The sequence below is a fragment of the Apteryx mantelli genome, chromosome 2 (genome assembly GCF_036417845.1).
Source record: "Apteryx mantelli isolate bAptMan1 chromosome 2, bAptMan1.hap1, whole genome shotgun sequence".
NCBI lineage: Eukaryota > Metazoa > Chordata > Aves > Apterygiformes > Apterygidae > Apteryx > Apteryx mantelli.
Window position 1 is genome coordinate 17,517,546 of NC_089979.1, and position 22,846 is coordinate 17,540,391.

Sequence of the window (22,846 nt, forward strand, 5' to 3'; positions counted from 1 at the left end):
GAGACCTCTTCCAGTGATAGGTTTATTCTCAGATATGTAAGTAGCAAACAGTTGTTACTTCTGTATTGCTTAACAGTTAGTTACAGGGGTGAGGATTTAAATAAAAGTGCTATTTTGTCTTGCATCATTAGGTAGTAGTATTATACAGAGAAATAACTGTACAGAAAAGTAAAACTAATTAAACCTGTGCTTTCCAAAAACCAAGCATCAATCTATAGTATGCTTCTTACCTTTGTAATAAGAGATTTGTAACAACTGAAGTCACTTTATGGCTGTTAGGAAGTGTGTTTCATGGCCAAATTCACAATGAAAATGCGGAAAATTTTCATGTTTTCTAATCAGAAGGTGCCTGCCATGAATACATGGCATAGTACAATTGTAACAGCTTCTGCAGTGCAGAGCAATGTGCAAATTCAATCAATAGCTAGCATCAACAGCAATGGAACATAGAGTAAAGCTAACCAGAAAAGGGATTTGATGTGTTTTGTGATGTGTTTTCCTTTTTTCTTTTTTTCTTCTTTTATTTTTTTTCATGAAATTCTGGATATCAGTATTGCTTATAACTCAATGAAATTCCAGGGGGTTGGAGAAACAGGCTCACTGAGCCAAACAGCTGAATAACCAGGCAGTTAGAGGCCCAGTTGCTAGCCTGGCAGGATGGAGCAAAGTAGCACCAGGCTAACCAGCTGCTATAACAGCCATGTCAGGCAGCTTCTTTGCCTTTAATTAAAGGTTTCACCAGAATGAAAATCTTTCCATAGAGCTTACTGATTGACAAAATTTTATCTCACAAATACTAATTTAATATTAGCATTATTTGATACTACAGTACTTTTTCATCTTCTTTCTGACTTGATGAATTATTCAGTCCTTCCTGCAGCATGGTACAGTAGCAATATGAGTGCTATAAATTCCACCAACGTGAATACACGTATATGCGTATAGAAACTGCCTGCCTGTACACGTGCCTTCCTGTGTGGAGGATGATGAAGTTAGGTTACATTTGTGGGTTCCCATCCCTTTGTGTGAAATAAGGATTGACCTGGCATGTTCAGTGTCCTGGGTGAGTGCTGTAACTTCTAAATTGGCAATCTAAAAAAAACCGGGAGCACCTTAACTGGGGTTTCTGTTCATGTTTTGTACAGTTAGTGCTAGGAACAGTCCTACTGGCTTGCGCCCACGAGAGGACTTGCACAGAATGTGTCGATCTTGCCTTCCAGCTGGGTCGGACACCATAATTCCTTGGAGCGGGGTATTCACAGCCGCGTGCAGAAATGATGGGAGGTTCTGTGGGGTTGGGAGGAGGGAGTACCACAAAAGAGGAGCAAGTACTTCCATATCTGCTCTCGGGGTAAATATACTCAAGATTGTCAGATGTTGTCACAATGAGGCGGATGCATATCCTTCTGCAATCTCATAGCACTAAATTAAAAAACAAAACAAAACAAAACCCTATCCAAATTCCTTGGATCTAGGATTTGGGGGAGATTTCTTAAGCTAAGGAAAGTTAGACTGTGTGTGTTCCACAGCTGGAAAGAATAAGATCAGCTAGTGGGTTTGCATATGCATAAAAGCATTATAAAGCAAGAATTTGGAGGAGTTTTGATAGCCCGTGTTGCTAGTCAAGTATTTTGTCATTTATGTTGGTATCTGAGGGAAAGAGGGCACTGAAACAATTTCAGAAATATGGGAAACCATCTTAAACTTACTCCATTTTCCAATAGCTTAGTTCAGAAAATATGTAAAGAACACTACCTCTAAACTGTTACTGTTTCAAAAGTCTTCCTCACAAACCAATAAAACCTACGTAAGCTTATTAGCCATTTATTTAAGGCATATTTTAATTTTTTCTTCTCTAAAAAACCCCACTTTTAAAGTGCTTGTTTTATTACGAATAATAGTGGCTTCAAATTGCCTGTTCCTGTAACTTTGTAAACTCAGGCCCACCTCTTTTTTGACCTTCCCTTTGCACTGGTACAGTGTAGGTTTTTTAGCATGCCTTCCTACTGCCCAAGTACTCAGTGCAATATGTAGTGAGAGCTGTATAATATGGGAGGAAACAAGGTCTTGCACTGGATGCTGCTATATGGTGATATGTCCTTCCATGTCCCGTTTCTACTTAACGTTTCCAGCTTTGACAGCCATGATGGCTGACTTCAACTAATTTAACATATGCCTACCATCATACTGTGTGGGTGCATTAAAGAAGTTAAAGGGAACTGTTCCCAAGAACAGGCTCAAATCTAGCCCAGTTTTGCTGCTTCTGTTCATGGGTGAGGATCCATGACTTGTGGTTAAGAATATAGTCTCCAAGTCAAACTGAAATCTCTGACTATATTTTTAAGTGGAAATTGTTGAAATTCAGAGACTAGATAACATGAATTTTCTTGGTTGTGTTTTTTAAAGCTATCACACATATTATTCAGCATATTATTTTTAATAATGTAGGCTACTAAGGGAAAGAATTAAAGCTCTGATATATTAGTTTTATACAAGACAAGATTGTTCCATAGAAACAATTTATTGATACTTGCATGTTTGCTCTCTTGGGTCTTAACCACAGTTCCCACCCCCTCCACCCTCATCCCAGCCCAAGTCTTCTAGAATTTGGGGAAGGGGAGATTTGTTCAGAAGATTACTCCTGGTTTTACGTCAAGTCATGGAAGTAAACAGGAAAAGTTCCCCTTTGAGGGATCTAGGAAGACATTTAGTAAGTAAGGGGCTATTGCATTTCCAAGAGAAGTATGCTTTAGATTAAAATACTATGATCGTATGGTGGAGGAGGGACTCCCTCCAGATGAAGCATGCAGTTCCCCCGGGTAGGCTAACATAGGCAGAAATTGAATCTAGGAATTTGCATCTGAAAAGCATTCATTTTCACCGCCTGAGCTGACCAGCTAGTGCTAGTTACCTCCAAGCAAGGACTGAGCTCAGGTTTAGATCCAGGTCCTGCATGAGGACAAAGAATCAGAGAAGAAAATTCTGCACTTCAGGCACTTGCCATTACTTTCTTGTATTTATTATTAATTTGCATTACAGTATTTTATCTAGCTGTGCTGTTGCCTAGTACTATCACAAAATAATTCCACACCATGAAACAAACATTAAGCCATAAAATAACTCCTGGGAAGTGTGTTTTGGAAAGGGCATACACTGATATATTAGCAATGCAAAGAACAAGGATTTAGAGGCCACTTTCCTGTCTGGTTGATGCACTCCTCTATTATTGGTGCTAGAGAAAGGACAAAAAATAATGCAGTAAGTTTCCTTTGAAAAACGTTGTTTAAAGAAACTGAATTGTTTAAAGAAATTATGCTGACAAATCTTTAAGTGGAATACAGTCAAAATATTTTATTTAGGTGATGGTATTTTGATTTAGGTTTTCTCTCTTAGTCTTGAGTTTGTCACTTGTATTTGTTAAAATTATTACCATATTCATCTAACTACCATGAACATATTTGGAATTGTGAGTTTCTTGTTTTTGCTTGAAACAGGAAAAAAATGCCTTTTGTAGAAGAACTCAAAGCAGAAGTTCCTAATTTAATGGGGGGGGGGGGGAGGGAGGAGGAACTGTGCCTTCCGAAAGACTAACTGCAGTTATTTACTAGGGAAGATTGATTTGACTTTAGTTTTAAAAGCTGGAGCTCTGAGCTTGCAGTCTTCTCTTTCAGTTTTCTTTTAGTTGCTGGCCTGCTAGATGATTTGGGGCACGCTGCTTTCCCTTTCCGTTCATTAGTTTCTATTTTTATGAAATGGAGATAACAATATTGATATATTGTACTTTGCAAAGCCACTTCTAAAGCTAGGTGAAATGTCTTTTGTAAAACCAAGGAATTATTAAAACTGAATCTGTTCATTGACTCACTTGTGGAATGTCTGAATAGTTTTATGATCTGTTTCATTATAGGTTTTTTCTTTTTCAAAATAAAAGAGGAATCCATGTCTGAATATACAATGGTATACTTGTTGGCTAGTATTTTATTCTAACTACAGGAAGAACTCTGTTTAGAAATAAATAGAAGGACCTAGATAGGTATGCTTACATCTTGAAGATGTGTCTGCTCCTTCTGTTGTTAGTGAGAAATATTTTCTTGGATAATTGACTTGATAGAAGCACTGTTTATCAAAAGGTTATTCACATTTTTTCTAACATCTCGTCTAATTAAAAAAAACCCTCAATCTTCTAATGAACAAGTCTAGAAAAAAAGACTGCTATAATTGGAGCAATGTCCTGACATAAAACCCCCCCCAAAACCCAGTACTCTTCATATACCTTTAATAAGGTATACCTTTAATATTCATTAGTTATTAAAGTGGTGGAAGATGTCTTTCTTCTGTTGTCCCTTGGGTTTAGGAAGACAGTTACTCTTGAAAAATAGGTGACTATTTTATTGTTTTAGATGTTCTGCATAACTTAAGCTCTCCGGTTCCACGTCTCGAACGTAAGAACCACAGGGTGTGATCCTTCTGCTGGGGGACAGAGCAGTGCTCTGCCTAGCCTGTGCTCTGAGCTGCACAGACACAGAGTCTTTTAGCCTGGATGTCGTGTAGCTGCATCATGACATTGCCATGCCTGACAAATAATGTGGCTGTGTGGTTTCTGGACCAGCAGTGATTTGTATCTGACCACTTGGTCATGCGGGGTGGACAAGACCGTCTGTTCACACTTGTCATAGTGTGCTATTCATGGATGCATAAACAGGCCCGTTCACGGTCTTTTTGAATTATGCATAGAGCATGTCAATTAATGTGTGTTTAAAAAAAAAATCCATACAGGACCTTTATCAAATCTTTCTAATAATCTACTGATCTTCAGCCCTGATCAATTTTATGTCTTTTATCAATAATTTTTATTTGTTTGTCTTAATTCAGGCTCTCTGGAATGAATATACCTCCTCCAGTTATCAGCAACAAAAACTGGCTCAGACTACATTTTGTAACAGACAGCAATCACCGATACCGTGGATTTAGTGCTCACTACCAAGGTACATTTAAAGAATAATTTTTTGTTGTGGTATTTTTGCTAAGAAAAAAAAAAGGATTTAAGTTGTAGAGGAACAGGAAGGGCCATTTTACACCAAGAAAAAAGTCCTTATGAAGAGGTAGTTCATACTTTTATAAATGATAAATTCAGCTGTGGGAACAGTTATGGCAAAGTACAGTATATTAGAGTATAGGTAGTATATTATATAGTGTATATATATATAGTTGAATTAAATTACAGCAGATACCTACTTCCAGTGTACGCTGTGCAACTACTTAGCTTTTTAAAGGGTCCTAATATTCTGAAGGATAATGTGTAACAGATGCAGAAAGAATGTTTTTATAATTAAAATATTTATTTGCCTCTATGGTTGTATAAGTCATGTTTGTAAAACAGTGGGTAAGTTTCTGTTTACTAGGGTAGTTTTATCACTATTATCTCTTGCTACCTATTTCTGAATGTGTTGGCTTATTAAGGGTTTAATTAACCTTGTTAAGATTCTTCTCCACTGTTTTTATGAACAAGCATAATTTTGCATAAGAGTGAAAGCATCTGAAGCATTAACTTGGGAATCTCACCGTTTGTAACAAGATCATTAAAATGATGAAGTGCTAATGAAAATTGAGCTTCATTAGTGTTTGGTAATACTGTCTGCTTTTTCACAAGCATTACAGTAAATAATACTTTTCATTATCTACAGTGTATCAGTGGGTCTTCAGGGAACAGTAACCCTTTCTGTGGTTGCAATTTTCCATTTTTCTGCCGAAATAATTTTTTCACAGTATACCTACCAATGTGATTTAGTTTAGGTATTTCTTTTACATTTCTCTAAAAGGAAGAAAGCATAGGGCTACTGTACATAAATGTTTGCAGGATCTGGCCCTCAATATGTTAAAATTAATCAATTAATGTGTTAAAAATTACAACTGGCAAAAGATTAGGGCCAATTTTTATTATGTAACTGTGATCTTTTACAACAGTAAACTTTTCACAACTCTCTGTAATTACCTCAGATGAGATATTCCATACAAGAACAGAGCAGAATTTGATCAGTATTTCAGCAAGTACGTATATCCATATATCAGACTTCCTGAGGTCATGGATGTCCTGGAATGTGTTTTCTGGGTGAATTTAGGTAAAAGGAGCCATTCTGCTGTAGCTGTAGGGCTTCTGTAACTGTTTTACAAAAGGCAATGACTCATTTTTGTATAGCATCCTTCATACCAAAATATATAAACCATATCATAAACTAAGCTCTTTATTGAAAACTGGCTACCTTATGGTACTGTAAAAAAATATGAAGTAGGAACTTGTCTGTTAGATCATCCTATGCAGCGACTGAGGAATGACAGCATAATTATTTTGGTGGTTTATGGGAAGTAATATGAGTTGTTAAGTTCATTTTTGAACTATACACAAAAGGAAAACAAACTACAGCTCAGATGACACACACACGTTCTTGCTGGAAGTGTCAGGCACTAGGTAATGAAAGAGAATAGACTTTTATTTAGTTTCAAATTCTGGTTTTTGCAAGTCACATATTAAACATTTTAGTTAGTATGTGTGAGAGATTTGAATGTGTAGTGTTATCTCCTGTTTCTCTTTACTAACTAAATCATGCACCTGGCTTTATAGCAATTACATTATGGCATTTTCTTTACAAGTTCTGAATTCATTTTATTATTTTCTTTTGCTCATTAAATTTTTAATGGTATACCATCAAAAGCATATTAAAGTACACTGTATACTAAGTTCTGAAATGCTGCAGTACTCCGCCATACTTGAAGAAAATCTTTTACAACTGTTTGAGAAAATTGATGTATAAAGACAATAAATAATTTCAACATGTAAAAACATTGAATGTGCTTATTCAAGCAGATATGATTGTTACAAGTTAACCTTGATATTAGAAACTGGAAAAATATAATGTCAGGTAAGAGGGAGAAGTGATTTTTGGGTCAGTGGTAAGCTAAAGGAGAGGGTGTGATGAAATAAAGTAAACTTTATCTTAAAAACCTCATAGGTTTAGAAAACAAATAGAAATAGATACTACAGAAAATATTTCATTTTTTTAAGAAGTGAAAGCCTTATTTTTTAGTCAGTAGCAACTTTAAACCTGTGTAAATCCCATTTTCAGTTTATTTGAAGCATAATAGAATTTTAATTTCATTTGTGTGCTGACATGGTTGTCAGAAAAGCAGATAATTATATAGAGATCAAAAATATTCTGGAGAGCCATGGAATACAGATAGATGTGGCAGTTTTTCTTTTCAGGAGTTTATTTCTGCATCACTTTTGAGAGAGTATCTGTTAGTCCTTTCAATATCCTGTGTCATCACTGCATTCTTCTTATAATGCTGTAATAACTGCGTTGTAAAAACCCACTCTTTCCCCTGCTTAATTAACCTGTATATTACTATAACATCTTCCTGTCTTCCCACCTTGACACTCCCTTAATCTTTCCTATGTCGCACCACTGTACCTAGAATAGTGATTTCTCACTACTTCACCTACTTTAACTTTCTTCCTTCCGTTGTTGCCTCTTTCTGAAGAGCCGGGTTGCAAATTCTGAGCTTTGGGACACTGCGTCGTTGCCTGATGCCACGAAGCGCCCAGCCCCTCCGCGCTCCTTTGGCCTCCTTGTTCCCTTGCCTTGCTGTGCTCGTTTGCACAACTGCACTTTTTAACACGGTCATAGCTGCAAAACTTTGTCCATTCTTTTATTTAAACCAAAAGAATGAGTGAAGCTCTGCATCCACTGCTAGGCAGGATATGGAATAGACTAATCTTATTTCCTTCTGCTCTCTTAGATATCTGAAAATTGTTTCTTGAAGATCTTTTTTCACAAGGTAACCTCACATGGCTTAGCTCCAGTATAGTATCTCATGCTAGTATGGCCAAGTTACTCATGTGAAAAAAGGAATAATAACGATGCAATGCAAAATCTTTAAATCAAGCTGCATGCACAAAAAAAGGGAAATTACATAATCTTTCCTGAACAACCTTTTAATTTTTTTACTCATCATACTTTGCCTAATTTACCATTTAAAGCCTCAGTCTTGCAAACGCCTGTGAAAGTTTTAAAATTGGTTTATACAAAACAAATGAAATTCACTGAGGTACATGGAATTATGGGAAACTTTCAGCTTCACGTAAGCACAGTGTCTTGCAGGTTATGTGCATTAATTTCTTTTACTAGGCATTTTGTTTTATAAAAGATATTGAATTATACAGTATTCAAAAGTTGGTGTTAAATGATTAATCAAAGGCATATATTCAATTAGAAGAGAATCAAAACAATTTCCCTCCCTCCACCCTACCTAGTTTGTGCTGTTACAATGAAGAAATGCTTATTCTTGCTGCTCTGATCACCTGTGTTTTAGCACTTATTTTTATTCATTGAGAGTGCTTTGTCTTGATGTTTTGTGTCTTTATTGCTTTCTGTCCTAATTCCTTTGGAATTAAGAAATTGCTGATTGTAGTAGTGCCAAAGTCTCTTTGATCTTCCCGAAGCTGCTGCTACAATGATTTCTGCCGGTTGTGCTCATTCTAAAAATCAGTTGTGCTTTTTTACTCCATCTGTTCGCTATTGCTGTAAAACTTCCCTGGGCTTGCTGCATTCTGCTGGCTGCTCTTTACACCTCATCACTTATGCGTCAATCTGTAGCATTAGCTGAGCGGACAGAAAGCATTGTCAGCTTCACGACTTCCAGTCTTCGAGGCAGAGTGCTGGGATACACACACCTCGATATTCTTTAGTTATGTCAAGCATACTTGGACTCTGAAGGGGCTTTCGGATAAGAATTCCCTGTTTTCTGATAGCTAAATATTACTTTAAGAATCTTAGCTATCTTTTGAGATCCAGCATCCACTTTAAAGGCTCTAGAAAGTTTCACTAGTAGCCCAGTGCTTGCTGTTTACCTTGTGAAATCCATTTCTCATCTACTTTTGCTTGCCTCCCCCTTTCCTTTACCCTGCGTATTGTAATTCAGTTGTTACACTGTTTAAGCCATGTAGAAAATAGTGCTTAAGCTATGAATAAAATAGTACCAAATGTGTCAGCTGAGTGTACAGTCTCCTCTGCCTTCTGTTAAGAATCTTTGCTTATAGGAAAATGCCGGTGAAAAGATGAAATACATCCACGAGCTTTTCAGGACAGGATAAAATTTAGTTGTCATGCTCATGTGTGATAAACATGCAAATGGTTACTCTGCTTAATACCTGGCAGCCAACTGTGTGGAGCTGAAGTGACGTGAGAGCCAGCGCTTCTGATGTGTGATGCAGTACGGCGAAAACTGAGATCAAATAGTTTTCCTCTTTCACTTTATTTGTTGTTTGGTTCTCCATTGTTCTTTTCTTTTTTCTTTCTGTCATTTTGTATGAATAAAATATACCTTCATTCAGAAATGATTTATGGGAGTCAGACTTTATTATTTATTTATTGTTTGAGAGAGAATTTGAAATGTTTGGCAGTCAGTTAAAGAACTTCTTACTCAAAAGTAAGTAGTGCTAGACTGCCTCAGAGCACCATGGGTAGAGGTACAAGAAGGGGAAAACCGTCTCTGTCACTTGTTTAAGAACATCTAACAATTTAAACAAAATTTGTCATTAGTTACTTATCTCAAAATGTCTGATATTACTTTTTCAACTACCAGTGTACAGTACTTGTGCTGGAAGACTCAGCAGTGGTGACAAAGTCTTAGGCTGCAGGTTAAGTCACCAAAATGTAGACGTCTCTGTCTTACAGGTTTGCCAGGTGTGTAAACACCCGTTATGGTCAATGGAGCCGTCGGGCTCCGTTCAGCTGCCCATGCATATATGTGCACTGACAGATGACCTAGGGTATCCAAGATATTCCTGGCAGAGGCTCTTCTGGCAGTTGGAGGTGAAGCAAGGTGTTACAGAGATTCAGAACTGCGCTAGATGAAAATACGTGTGGGCAACCGAATCCTTCCCGTAACTAGCTAATCCTGGCGCGGCAGGCTGAGGAGCGATTCAGCTGGCCGAGCTGGCGGAGGTGCTCTGCGGGAAAGGGGGTGTCTGCGGGCTGTTGGCAAATCTGAGAGAATTTGCAGGAGGCCATACTCTTCTGGGACAGGAACTGCAAGACAGGGAAAAGGACCAAAGGTGACAATTAGCAGCAGTCAGGCAGCTTGTATCCTGTCCTAGGGGTGTACTTTAAGATGAGTTGAAAAACTCCATTATCCTGACCACACTGACTAGGTTGCCATTGATTATAATGGGAGTTTAGACACTTAGTACAACTATAGACACACAGATGTAGGTGTCTTAATCTCAGATTGAATCTCAACTAAAGTGACTACTCACTCGCTAGAATGACTTTTTAACACCAACACACTCAGGGGGATCTTGAGATTCCCTGAGAGAAGTGAAGGTGCTGCATCACCTGCGTCACAGCTGTCGACGCTTGCTACCCAGGTAAGGGCTGTGCCTGCCTCTGCTTAGGGCAGTGTAGATTTGTTGATTAAGTTGATTAAGATAAAGTTGCTGATTGCATCTGTAATTTTGGAGGGAGATTTATGACAGATTTTTAGTTCTCAGAATTGTAAATTTGTTACTCTGTTCAGACCCTGAAGTGATTCCTGTTGTCAAAACACAGCCCAAACAGCTAGCTGTTTTTGCAGTGGATGAAGGGAAGAACACTGTCCTCATAGCACCAAGGGAAATTACCAGAGCTTTTCAGCAGGTCACTTCTTGCCTCCAGGCATCGCAATAACTTGAGCTTAAATTACATACGTTGTCACACATGTAAATGCATTTAGCAGATTTTCATATTCATGGGTGTGTTAGCTCTGCTTCATCTTACGCTGAGCTATACTTTCTGAACAGAGGATTTTCCACCTTTGCACTCCTGATAGGTCTTTTATTCATGCCTATACATCCACAGAATGAAAGTGCACAGAATGACATTGGTTTTGATGTAGTCAAAATGGAAATGAGAAAAACTGCCACATTTTGTTGACCCTATTTCGAAATACCTGTATTTTTAATTCTCCTAATTACAGGTTTTAATAATATCACTTTTGAAGGTTAATTAGTTGAAGGTTGTATCCTTTTGATAGTTAACTGTACACAGATCCAGAAAGATCAATTTCTAAATTTTTAATTCAATTTTTCTGCTCCAAAAATATGTTGCTCTTTAAAATATCAACGTAATTGAAGTTAATTTTGAAAGCGTGGTAGTCTGTGCTAATGTTTAAATTGATGGACTGTAATTTACTTCTAGAATATATGTTAATTGACACAGTAAAGAGTTTTCCTTATTTTTTTATCATTTAATAGGTGCTTCATCTTAATTTCATACTTAACATAAAGAAAAGTCTCTAATGTTTTAGGTCCATTCAAACATTTTAATATGTTTCTATTTAATTTAATATTTTACACACTTATTTTCACTATTTACAAAAGAACCAATGATGATGTTTTATGTACTACTGATTTTAAGTAATTCCAAGCACTGTAGAGGAGAAAAAATGTACTGAATTATTCTTGATCTCTGTTTAGCTAGTAGTGGGAAATAAAGTATTTTCCTTATTTAGGTCAGCTTGTTTGGCATTCAGGAATTTAAAAACAGAAATGAAAACATTTCAAACACAAAAGATTAGGAAAAAGTAGTATAAAATGCAATATTCACATTTTGAAAAGTTGAAAAATAGCAGGCCAAATTTTTAAAATGTTTCAGTTCTATTAGAATTTATACAATAAAGAAGTGCTCCTAAAAATCCTGTTACAAAGCTGTTTTCTCCTTAAGTACTTTAATCTATTTGTTTTTTGTTAGCAGAGGACAGAATTCCAGTCTATGAATTAACTACTGTTAGTTCTTTATTAAGTGAAAGAATTATTAAATATAGTTTGTGAAACAGTGTAGTGTGTTATGTGTAGTAATCTGCATATATCTGATCCATTAAAAAGGAGCATGCATCAAAATATCTTGCATTTAAAATTAAATAATTATTTTGCTTAATAGAAAATCGGCTTTTTAAATGAATATATTTTGATACATAATCCTGTTTAATATTTCAGCTACAGGTATACTGATAAATTGAAAAAAAAATCGTAATGCTATTTTAGGAATCTTTCTTTTTCCACTTAAATTGAGACAAAAATCCTGAATGAAGAAGCCATGATGAAAAACAAGACAAGGATAAAATAATAGAAACTAGAACCTTCAGAATACTTTCTTTTGATGAGAACAAAACATTAATACATTAACCTGTATATCTGTGTGCTTCATGACCTCCAAATAGTGTAATACATTGTAGGAGAACTGATGATTTTTCATGTCAGGAGGGTAACAAGCAACTGAGGTAAAAAAACTGTGATAAAACACTTTTATGCAATCAGAATATGTTGTGATATTGAGATAAAATTTTCCCTTTGAAAATGCTGAAATTCAAACGCTCCCATAATATGTTGAGGCTTTTTCATTAAGTAACATATTTTTTCTGTGGAGAAAATTGTGTCACCAAGATCAGAAGTGATAAGCCACTCGAGTTAGCTTCAGAGTAGTTTTGCACATTGTGAAGTTTCCTGGGCAGTTGAAGGAAACAAACCTGAAGTAGTCTAACTTTGGAAAACAGATTTTAAATGTTACTGTCAGTGACAGCAGATATATTGGACAGGATTATTTCTGTTGGATGATTTACCCCCATTTCTAGTTCTCTTATTTTTTTCTGCCTAACATTCTCTACCTTTTTAATTCTAAGGGGTCATTTTGGAGTTTTTTTTTGTCATGTTAGGGGACACTCATACAATGAGAGAGGTAGTTTTGATTAGGCAAAAAAAAAAAAAGCCAGATGGATAGAAGTGGATAATGAAATTATTGAATAAGGGATTTTTTGTGTGTCTTGCCTCACACCCTTGCGAGGGGTGTGTAGGGATGTACTTCCTCCTCAGCTCCTCCCTCCCCCCCATTACATGATTTGTCTCTTCTCTGTGTCTCTGTATCTGTTCTCTTTGGCCAAAAGTCAGAGTTGTTTGTTTAGTTGTTTAAGTGTGGTTGCATTTTTGATGGAAGTCTTGTTTTTCCAAACCTTGAGGATGAAGGTAGGGTGGTTGCTTAGTTTTAGAATTAATCATACAAACTGGATAACTTGTGTTAAGGCATAAAGTATATAAATATAGTTGCTTTGATCTTCTAAATGTTTCTCCCTTCTTTATTATTTGTGAGAACTCTAATCGCATCAAATGGATGAACACGAGTAATATGCTGAGTGGTCTCGAGCCTAAAGATTACAAAGTTACTCTTTTACCAATAGAAAAAGGAGATCCAAAATTCTGTTCTGCAATATAAAGATGAATGTTATCCATGTAATATGTTCTATCACAATTTATTTCTTAGTATTTAATGAGTGGTGACATTTGACTTTACTCTTCAGAACTAATTCTAAGATTATCTAATTTCAAAAGTAAAACTACCTTGTGCAAAATATCCCCCAAACTCCTTACTAAATAAGGCTTTGCAGTCTTAAGTCTATTTTATTAAAAGTCAAGCTTGTAATGAATTCTATTCCACGCAAGAAATGTAAGAATTTTCTGAACTACCTTTTCAGTTTCCTGCTGCACTTCCTCCTCCTTGGTTCTAGTCAATGGATCTTTTTATGCATAGAAATATAGGGTAATTTATTTGTATACTGTATCACTAGCAGTACCTGAAAGCTCAAAGAATTTGACTATTTTTCCCATTCAGAGGCACCTGGAAATGAAGTAAACGCACATGCCAAAACATAGCTCTGTTTAGTAAAGCGTTTTCACTTAAATGTAGCTGAGGCTACATTCATTAGTACCTCGCGTACTAATGAACATTATACTCAATTTGTTAATCTGTAAAGTCTCTAACTAGTGACCTTTAGATTCTCTGATATGTAACTGCTTTAGATCTTTATCATGTCAAACTCCAGTACCATTCAAATTTGAACAAAAAGTTGGTTATATTCCTCTGAGAACCGCATTGGTCATACCGTCTTGATTTCAAAGGCTGTTTGAACACTGCCAACACTAGAGCAGCAGTCTGAATAGTAAGGTTCGTCTGTAGCATCTGTTAGGAGTGAAGTTTCTTGTTTTTATTGGCTTGCTTGGTTTTAGAGATGCCAGCAAGTATCTGTTTTGGCTGAATTTTCTATATCAAGTATTAACATTTAGTTTTACCTTTTCCTAAAATGAAATTAGCCCAAATCACATTGTCTTACACATTTTCAGTTCCAGTGATACTTTCTGAGAAAGCTCGAATGTTTTGGGGTAGTTAAGAGGGGAAGTAGTTAAGAGGAAGTTCAGAGAAGGGCAGCAAAGGTGATGAAAGGCATGGATTAGTTTCTGTTTGACAAGTGACTGACTAATTTTGGACTCCGCAGCCTGAAAAATGAGTGGTGGGGCTGGGGGAAGAGGAGAGAGAGGTTGCAGATTGGATAGTCATGAATGGCAGGGACAGTGCTGACTATTTGTTTCGTTCTTTAAGAACTATGGACAATTGAGATTAGTAGAAGACAGGTTTAAAACAAACAAAAGGAGATATTTCTTCACATCCGGAGTCAAGCCATGGAACTCCTTTCAATGGAATGCTGTGGCTTCTAAAATATACATGGGTTCCAAGGAAAGCTAGGCAGCTTAATGGAAGAGAAGTCCACTGAGGGTTATTGCACACACAAACCGTTCCTGGCTTAGAGCCCTGCAATTTTGCCCTGCAATTTGCCCTGCAAATTGTTGGAGGCGAGGGAAACATCTCTTATGTGCTTGCTTAGCCCTTACATTTTTGCTTAGATAAACACTTTTGGCCAAACTTTGAAATAGGATAGTAGGTTTAGATAGGTCTTTGGTCTGACCCAGTGTCCCGTGTGTATATTCTTAAATTCAAAGAAAACAACAAAGCTATTGTTTTATTATTATTATTTTAGATATTATATGAAAAAATAGTATTTTCAGTACTTCCCCACCCCCTTCACCTATGTGTAAGTTTTCTTGCAGCTTTTTTTTTTTAGAATAAAAGCTCAGAAGCAGAGCCAGACATTTCTGTTAAGAGATAAGTTGACTTTTAGTTGTTTCTGAAGCCTTTTGAATGCACTGTTTTGACACTGACAGCAAAGTTAAGCTAAGAATCATTCAGCTTCCCATTGACCCCAATGGGAATTTATTAACCAATATAATTAACCAACTTGGTTACTATTAACCAACCTGGAAGGAATTCACCCTTTTACCTCTCAGAGAGGCTAACACAATGTCTCTTTTGAGGGTCTGATTGACAGTTAAGTATCCCATGGGCACGGTGAGGTCTTTTTACAGTGGCAAATGTTTCTCTTTGTGCTGATCTTGCATTAGGATTAATGTGGTGTGTTTATTTCCCGAGAGAATGAATTCACTTAATATTTGCTGAAAATTCTCACTCACTAATACCCTGTAACTATTTCCTGCACATGAAAGAATTACTTTGGGAACAGTGTGGAACCTGACAGAAGCTGTTACCTATGTAAAGATGATTACAGTGGTGTTTATTTTTATTAAAATAACTAGCAATGATGGCAAAACTGTTGACCATGCATAACGCAGTCAAAATCTAAGTAGAAATAACCAGAACATAAGGAGGGAAGCAGAGAACATAGTATCCTGTGAGCATCAAATAGGACTTCAATTTAAATATTGAGCATTTCAGTATTTTTCAAGACCCATTTGAAGGTTTCTGATGTCTTTCATAGTTACATTTCTGACAAGAGAAAGATTTGTGATTGAGTGTTTGCCTCCCCAAAAAACAAAACAACCTAGCCAAGCACCCTACTGCTCGGGAAAGACATGTTCATTACAAATTAGTTTCTGTCAAGATAAGTTTAAATAAATCATTTCCAGTATAACACTGTGTGAGTTCGTTTGTACAGGAGAGGGTGTAAAACTTGTTGTGGAGATGTCTAACAGGTGTCCACCTGTTACATGGAAACCATCCTACAATATGTGACAATATCCCATATTAACATCAATGTAGGAGGTAGAGAGTTTCCACTCATTTCCACAGTTTAGTCTCCTGATTCTGGGGGCTGTTTTTTATTTTTTTATCCAAGTAACATAGACTAATACTAATCCTCATTTCTGTCTTTTCTTTTTTTTTTTTCATTTGTTGTCTGAAACCTGAATTCTGCTTCTGCTTGCCACTACCTCTTTGGAAGTCTCCATCATCTAATGCTGTGAATGTGCCTTCTAGTCTAGTTAGCTCTTCTCTAGAGAGAAAAGGAAGCTGCTAAAAGCAGGCTCCCACAAGACAGGAAGCCAGAACATCATGTGTGGTGCTTGACTATAGAAAATTGTCAAATTCTTTGAAAAATACTGAATTTCCATCTTTGGGGAGAATAAAAAAGATAATGAAACTGTCGGATGTGCTGTGCAACCAGTGTTCTCAAAATTGGACCTCTTTAAGTTCTATCAGCTACACATTTTAAGAAGTATCCAAAATCATGTGCCACTTAGGAAAACTGAATTTCTGTAACTTTGGACATGCCAATATACCTTTCTACTACAGAATACACCTCTTTGTGAGCATGTGTCTGTACAACCTAATACGTTGCTGAGGAAAGATACTTGAACTAAATGAACTAGCTAGCTTGGATAAGAGTAACTGCTTTGGCTATTCAAAGCTAACCCTTTCATTCCTAGGACTGTAATGCGGTGCAAAATCTCACGCAGAAGCCTTTCCTGCAGCAGAGCTCTTCTGTTTTGCAGTGGATGTCCACTTCATAGCTCAAAAGCTCACTCACTGCCTGCTTGATGCTGACAGCACTTAGTATTTTTCAGAAATAGCTTTCTTTTTAAAGTGTAAGTGGAGTTTGAATCAGTTTTTATACTGAAGGAACCTTCTTTCTTCCTAGAGGATTGTTTTCATCTCACTTAGGACTTGACCTTTCTTAAGGAGTATTCTAAAAAAAATTGTTAGTTTTTTAGTGGATCCTGACATTTTAAATGAAAAGAAAAATATAATATGGTAGAATTTGGTTTATAAATAGTTCAATGTTGTATTGCTTTATAAGTAACATTTATTCTGTTTAAAGATGAACTTCATTTACATATTCTGAATGAGGAATAAGAGAATTGTTCACCTGTTGTTAAATGCAGTGTTTTGCTTTGTTTGGAAACATTGCATTTTTCACACTAAGAGCCAAGCATTGCCAGGGCACCGCACGGACTGCTGCTCCCGGGACGGGCGCGGGCAGCGCTGGGGGCTCCTTGGGGCTGGGGGCTGCTGGTGGGGCCGGGCCGGGGCCGCAGGGCCGTGGCGGGGCTGGAGCCGGCATCGCTGCAGCGTCGCGGGGCAGCGACCGACAGCCCCGGGCTGCGCTGAGATGGGGCCGGGGCCGGGGGGAAGCCGCAGAAGGGGCAGGGAGAGCAGGGGCTGGCAGGTACATGGAAACGTAATTTACTTTTGATATGTAGAACTTCAGATTTCAAGTTAGTTGGAAAGTAATGCACTCCTTACATCATGTCATGTCGTTACACAGAAAGTTAATGTGGGCAAAAGGGAACACAACGTATATGGAGCTAACAATTTATTGTTAGTCTGAAGGATGTTTTAACAGTCTCATCGTCCAAATTTCTACTGCAGGGAAACCTCAATAATAATACACTCAAAATTGCTGTTTAAGAACAACCATCCTAAATCCACACCTTTTCTCTGGTCTTATGCTCTCCTTTTCAGTGTCCCTCGGGGAGGGGGGTAAGGAGTCGAGCATCCTGGGGGCTTCTGAATGAGGAGGGAGATGTTCGAGGTGCGGGCTTCTTCCTCCTCACTCTTGCGGTCTGTTGTGTTTCTTTTGGTCTGTTTTCTTAACACAGCCAGCTTCCTTCTCACTTGGTCTGAACAAAAGTCTGAAAGTTGTGCGATAGCCTCCCCCAGCCTCTGTAAATATAAATGCCTACTGCTCGTTATGCAGTCACTACCTAGCGTTGTCAGACCTTTAATGTACCCCATATTCTCAGAGCCTAACACTCCCCAAGCTCAGCCAGGTCAGGCAATAGTCACTTGACCGCTACAAAGTCATTAAAACTAGTCAAAACAATCTCAGGCCAAGCAAGCCCTGGCAAGTCCTGATGCACTGCGCTGTCAGGTCAGCACAGCTGCCGTGGCCTTTTGCTACTAATGGCTGTATTATATTTACTAGGCTACAATGTTCAAAACTTCTGTATCATTCTTTTTAATTTTGCTTGGCACAGGCAGAGGGAAGCATGCAAACTCTGGGTATTAAGATTTGTATTCTGTCATTCTCACTGAACATATTTAGTTTGATATTAATGTAAACTGGCAAGATACCTTTTCTGCAAGTTGGTCTTTGCCATCTGTGAAGCAAATGAGCAGCCCTTCTAAGAACTGACGGTATTTTCAACCAGTACTAATTTGCTAGAAAACAAACAAACAAACAAACAAACAAAAAAAACAACGAAAAAGCCCTTTTCATTAGCTGTTAAAGTTATCTTTCCTGGAGTGAAGATTAACGTTTTATGAATTTTGCAGGTCTTAAATTACTTAGTTAGTAGTAAGTTTGTATGACATAGTTCCTTGATCCCTAGCACTGGATTTAGAACAAAAAATGTGGTCGTTTAGACTGCTCAGTGCAAAGATTAGGTACCTGGCCTGGATACTAAAGAACAATGATACAAAGCTTTTTTTATTATTAAGAATGTATGGGAGACCATTATTACTCTTTTTTTTTCATTCATTATTTCTCCAGGCTTCTGAACGTCTTCATTTAAATAAAAATGAAAGTAGGAGTGTCAAAATCATATATATAGCTCCTGCTTTAGCAAATATTTTTCCATCTAGAGCTACATATTTGATGCATGCATGTTAGTTCACTTATTTAAAGCATTGAGCTAATTAGGTACCTAGTATTAATATCCCTCTAGAAGCAAAAGGAAAGTTTGAATTTCATTTTATTGATAAGAAGTGAGAGCTCTAGAAGAAAGTGGCATGTCCAAGGTGATGCATGAAAGCAGAATTAGAAATCAAAATCTTTAATCTTTGTTAGAACACAGAAACCTCTGATAAAATTTCCATGATATATGTTCACACCGTAGCAGTTTTCGAAAAGGTACATATAATATTCTACAATATTTTTTTAAATTGCTTTCACTCTTTTTTTTCATAAAAGCAAGTTATAGCACACATATCAACAATAAATTAAAATTACAATTTCTTTCCTATTGTTTTTTGATTCTTCTGCTTAAAATCTTGGGAGAGGTTGATTTCCAAAACTCTCCAAAATCCAGTCATTAAAAAGCCCTTCATGAAGGAGTGTAGTAGTAAATTCTATTTTGGTGCATGGTCCAAGCTAGCGCTGTGGGCTATATTTCAGACTGCACAATGTATGGAATGCATTGCACAATGTATGGAATGCATTCATTTTCCTTTCATCCTAAGTAGTTTGTGGGATACAATGTAACAGATAACATTTTGCAGTAGAGTTGCTATGTACATTGCTATATACATAGTTTGTACCTTATATAGTAATTATTTTTGAAATTTACCTATTCCTTGTTATACTATCTTGAAAAAGGCTAAATAGATGCATCTTTCTGTTGCACCATGATTCTCCAGAGCAAATTATGAAAGTATTAAATAGTAATACAAGCCACTATTGGCAAGGCATTTTAGTTGATAAATAAAGTAAAGGTACTTGTCTCTCTTGTAAGATGAATACTAATAAGGCCAATAAATGTGAATACTGTTCTTCCCCGGCATTTTATTATTCATCAAATAGATTCTAATAATATTCTTGAAGTAGAGTCTCAAGGAATTTATAAGTTCTTCTGTATGATTACTGTGGATTCCACAAATCTATCTTGCATTGATATGCATTTCCATTGAGGAGAAAGCAGCATATGACTATATCACCCTTTCCAAAAGAAGTATTTCATGCAATATGTCAAATCGCTGTTTTCTCATTTTCAAATACTGCTATGTGTTAAAACTGTTAATCTGTTTTTTTTTAAATAAAAGTAATAGGGCTTTCAAAAAGGATTTTTCCACTGAAGTAAAACAAACCAAAAGAAGAGTATGCACATGTGTACTCTATACTGTTTGTTTTCATATTATTGTGCTATTAAAAAAATATATTTCACTGGAATAAAATCTATTATATGAATAGTTACACATAGAACAAAACAGTGGCAGTTCTCTGTTTATGATCTGAGTTTGGTGGAAGGGAGATAAGCTGTTTGACATTTCTGTAGCATCAAATGCTAGAAGGTTGATTTTGTCTGGGCCAAAATTCAGATTTTCAGGTGGTATGAACTGGAAAAAAATGAAGCTACATTGATTTACCCTATTTTCAATGTCTAGTTCAAATATTTTTAGGTGGTAATAAGTTAATTGAGAAAAGCACCTGGAAAATCATACAGACATGTGCACGCATATGTGTTGAAGGAGGACAAGGATCTGTATGTCCCGTATCTCTGAAAATTTCTAGTTGATGCTTAATTGTTATTTTCAGTCTGTTTTGGTCTATTTCTTACTGCAGCAGTAGCTTTACATTCAAAATTAATACAAAGGATAGGGAGACAGAAGAGAAAGAAATAACAGTAGAGAGATCGAAAGAAGAGAGAGGGAAAAGAATGAAGGTAAAATAAATCATAAGAAAATGTAGTAATGCAAAGCAGTACCTTCTGGTATCAAAAAGAAATAAAAATTAAATTCTGAATCCATTTATGCAAACTGCAGACAACCTGAAAATGAAAGGAAGCACAAATTACATATATTAAAATTCTGTCTTGACAGCTCTTGGAATATTTACTATTTTGATAAATCCAGTGATGGTTGCCTGTTTGAACTGAAGTCTTGACATGTGTATTGAACCATAATTTTTATTGGTGTATTTCTTGAAACACACTGTTTTATTTAATTCCTGAACAGTCGGGAACTGAAAATCAATTTGGTCAGAAGAATGCTTTGCATCAGTCATTTATATGGTTTTTAGATTCTCAGATGTGTATTTGACTTTCAGATTCATTCCTTTTGTATTCCTGTTTTATAAATCAACAGAAACAAAACTGTAATGTGGATTTAACAGCAAATACAAATATTAGAAATGTATAAAGAATTAAAAAATGAGATTTATGAAAATAAGGCTGGAACGACATCTAAAAAGAATCTGTTAAAACAGTCAAATAAATTGTTGTATTTACATTAACTTGAAAGTTCTTTTAACAGATCCAGAATACACCCTTCTCATTAGGTTTGTAGCTTTATTGGAAGGTCCTGCAAGCAGCAGATATTTAATGATAGTGAATGTCAAAGAGAACAGGTAGTTAAGATACTTTATTAGTGAAAAAAAAATCCTCTTAACGGGATGCAGTGGTCACTACAAAGTTAGTTAACTATGGGAAGCTTTAAAAGTAAGGATACTAAATAAGTTTTGACTGAATCACAGAATCACAGAATGGTTGAGGTTGGAAGGGACCTCTGGAGATCATCTAGTCCAACCCCCCTGCTCAAGCAGGGTCACCTAGAGCACATTGCACAGGATCACGTCCAGGTGGGTTTTGAATATCTCCAGAGAAGGAGACGCCACAATGTCTCTGGGCAACCTGTGCCAGTGCTCTGTCACCCTCACAGTGAAGAAGTTTTTCCTCATGTTCAGATGGAAGCGTCTGTGTTTCAGTTTGTGCCCGTTGCCTCGTGTCCTGTCGCTGGGCACCACTGAAAAGAGTCTGGTCCCATCCTCTTGACACCCTCCCTTCAGATACTTGTACACGTTAATAAGATCTCCTCTCAGCCTTCTCTTCTCTAGGCTAAACAGGCCCAGGACTGAAGGTCCTTGAACATCTGAAGAGAGAATGAAGATGGAATGTACTGACTACTCTTTTTCTAAAATCTCATATATAATTTTTAACCAACACTTTTTTTTTCCTTCAGTGAAATATGCAATTTTATTTTTATTTAAGACTGTCAACAATTCTTTCTCAGGTAAGAGGAACCTATTGTAAAAAAGGGAGAATAGCTTGCTTCTTGCTATTGAGATACACAGAAAAAATCCTAGGCTGACTTCATTAGCACTTATCTATAAAGAGTAACCTTTAGGATCATCTGCATTAAGGACCTGTGGTTCCATTTGGGAGATCTGTATTTGGATCATATGTGTCCCAAGGACTAATATAGCCCTGCACCTTGAATTTATCCTGAATAAACAAGATGCCAAATATCTCTTATTTGCTCTGACATTCTGAGCTCAGTCTGATTCTTAGGAATTAATCAGCAAGACATTAAATAGATGAAAATACCTGCTGAATGGCAGCCTTAGAGTCCATTTATCAGGTGTTATCCAGATGTACTCTACAGTTTTGTGTGAATCAGTTTGTGGATGATCTGGCAATTTTCATCTGTTGTTCATCCATTGCTGAAATTAAAACATATACATTTAGAGGGTGATGGTTACTGAGCCATGCTGAGGCCAGTAACAAGTGGAGTGCTGCAGGTGTCCGTCCTGGAACCAGCTCTCTTTAAGGAGTTTTTCGGTGATCTTGAAGCAGTGACAGAGTGCACTCTCATCAAGTTTGCAGATAACACCAAATTGGAGGGAACAGTCAATACACTTGAGAGCAGGACTGCCATTCAGAGGGACCTAGACAGGCTGGAAGAACCTCATGAAATTCAGAGAGATTGTGCAGTCTCTGTCCTTGGAGTTTTTCTCAAGACATGAGTGGATGAAGCCCTGAGCAACCTCAGGTCTGATCCTGCTTTGAGCAGGAGACAGGGCAAGAGACCTCCTGAGATCCATTTCACCCTGAATTGTTCTATGATCCTATGGAGAAGACTTGGTTTAAACTCAGTTGATGTGAACTGATCTTGCAGTGTAGGATGTTCGCTCTTTTTTGATC

The 22,846-nt window shown here is 36.9% G+C and overlaps 1 protein-coding gene across 1 annotated transcript in view; it reads left to right on the forward strand.

The window, feature by feature from the left end:
* The window catches only part of CSMD3 (CUB and Sushi multiple domains 3), a 734,654-nt gene that overhangs the window by 244,727 nt on the left and 467,081 nt on the right, over positions 1-22,846 (forward strand). The window contains 1 exon segment of the mRNA XM_067292283.1: positions 4,873-4,985. Coding sequence (XP_067148384.1) covers positions 4,873-4,985 — 113 coding nt within the window.